The sequence below is a fragment of the Wasmannia auropunctata genome, unplaced genomic scaffold (assembly GCF_000956235.1).
Source record: "Wasmannia auropunctata unplaced genomic scaffold, wasmannia.A_1.0 LD273429.1, whole genome shotgun sequence".
NCBI lineage: Eukaryota > Metazoa > Arthropoda > Insecta > Hymenoptera > Formicidae > Wasmannia > Wasmannia auropunctata.
In genome coordinates this window covers 12,349-13,391 of record NW_012089461.1, presented here as the reverse complement: position 1 = coordinate 13,391, position 1,043 = coordinate 12,349, and the positions used below count along the sequence as shown (strand labels likewise).

Below are 1,043 nucleotides of genomic sequence, written 5' to 3'. Positions count from 1 at the left end.
GCAGCTCCACCATTCTGGTGTTACCAAATTGCCGAACCACATATGCGTGAGCTCGTGAGCGGTCATGGAAGCCACGTACTGCTGCGTTACCACTGACGATTCCTTCTCGTCGTATAGCATTAGATCCTCGCGATATGTCACTAATCCCCAATTTTCCATGGCACCGCTTACGTAGTCAGGTATGGCTACCAAATCCATTTTAGGAAGTGCATAAGTTTGACCGAACTTATTCTCAAGCAGCTCGAGAGCTGCACGACCGACCTCCAAAGCGTAAGTGGCCTGGTTAATGGTGGATGGTTTGGACCATACTTTAAATGTGATTTTTCTTGTAGGTAGAAAAGGAGAATTTTTAGGTAGAAAATCGAAATCCGAAATCACAAAGGCCACTAAGTAGGTAGACATTGAAATGCTTTGCTCATATTCATCCCATATCTTGGTTCCCGGTTCTCTTAAAAACAAATATAAATATTTTCATAAAGCATTAAAGCAAAAAAGCTTATTTGGAAAAAACAATGTCGATAATTACACGCTTTTTTGACACTTACAGTCTTGTAGAATTTTTTAATGGCATATTACTGAGAGTGTTATAATTGTCGTCTCTTGCTATACGGATTATAAATTGTGCCTTAAAACTCGGCTCATCGAAGCATGGGAAGGCATGTCTCGCGTATGTCGTTTGAAATTGTGTCGCAGCTAGCCATCTGAATTTAAGCAGAGTTTCATATTAAAAATTTGTGATATTTAAATACTGAAGATGATAATATTTATAAAGTGTTCTTCTTATTTCTTTTATTATCACGAAAGGTGTATCACTTACCTAATCTGTTTGTTTTCGTCGAGATAAGAACTCCTGTAAAATCCGATCATGTTGTCGGATAAGGTTCCATTATACGTAAAGCTGATTATAAATTTTCCACCCTTCTCAATAGTTTTGATAAGGGTAATAGTGTACTTTTCAGTAATTTTGTCATACGAAGTCGAAAGATCAGGGTTTGTCCCGAATATTGCAATAACCACTGCTGTGATTTGGATGTTTCCCACAT

General features: G+C 38.0%; 1 protein-coding gene across 1 annotated transcript; it reads right to left on the bottom strand.

Annotated features, from left to right (window-relative positions):
• Positions 1-3: 3 nt before the first annotated feature.
• On the bottom strand, positions 4-1,037 carry LOC105461993 (endoplasmic reticulum aminopeptidase 1-like; the record flags this gene model as incomplete). Its single annotated transcript, XM_011708514.1, has 3 exons — positions 818-1,037; positions 546-701; positions 4-448 (listed from the first exon to the last, which is right to left on the bottom strand). Coding segments are annotated over exons 1-3 (651 nt in total), but the record flags the coding sequence as incomplete, so codon positions are not given.
• Positions 1,038-1,043: the final 6 nt, after the last annotated feature.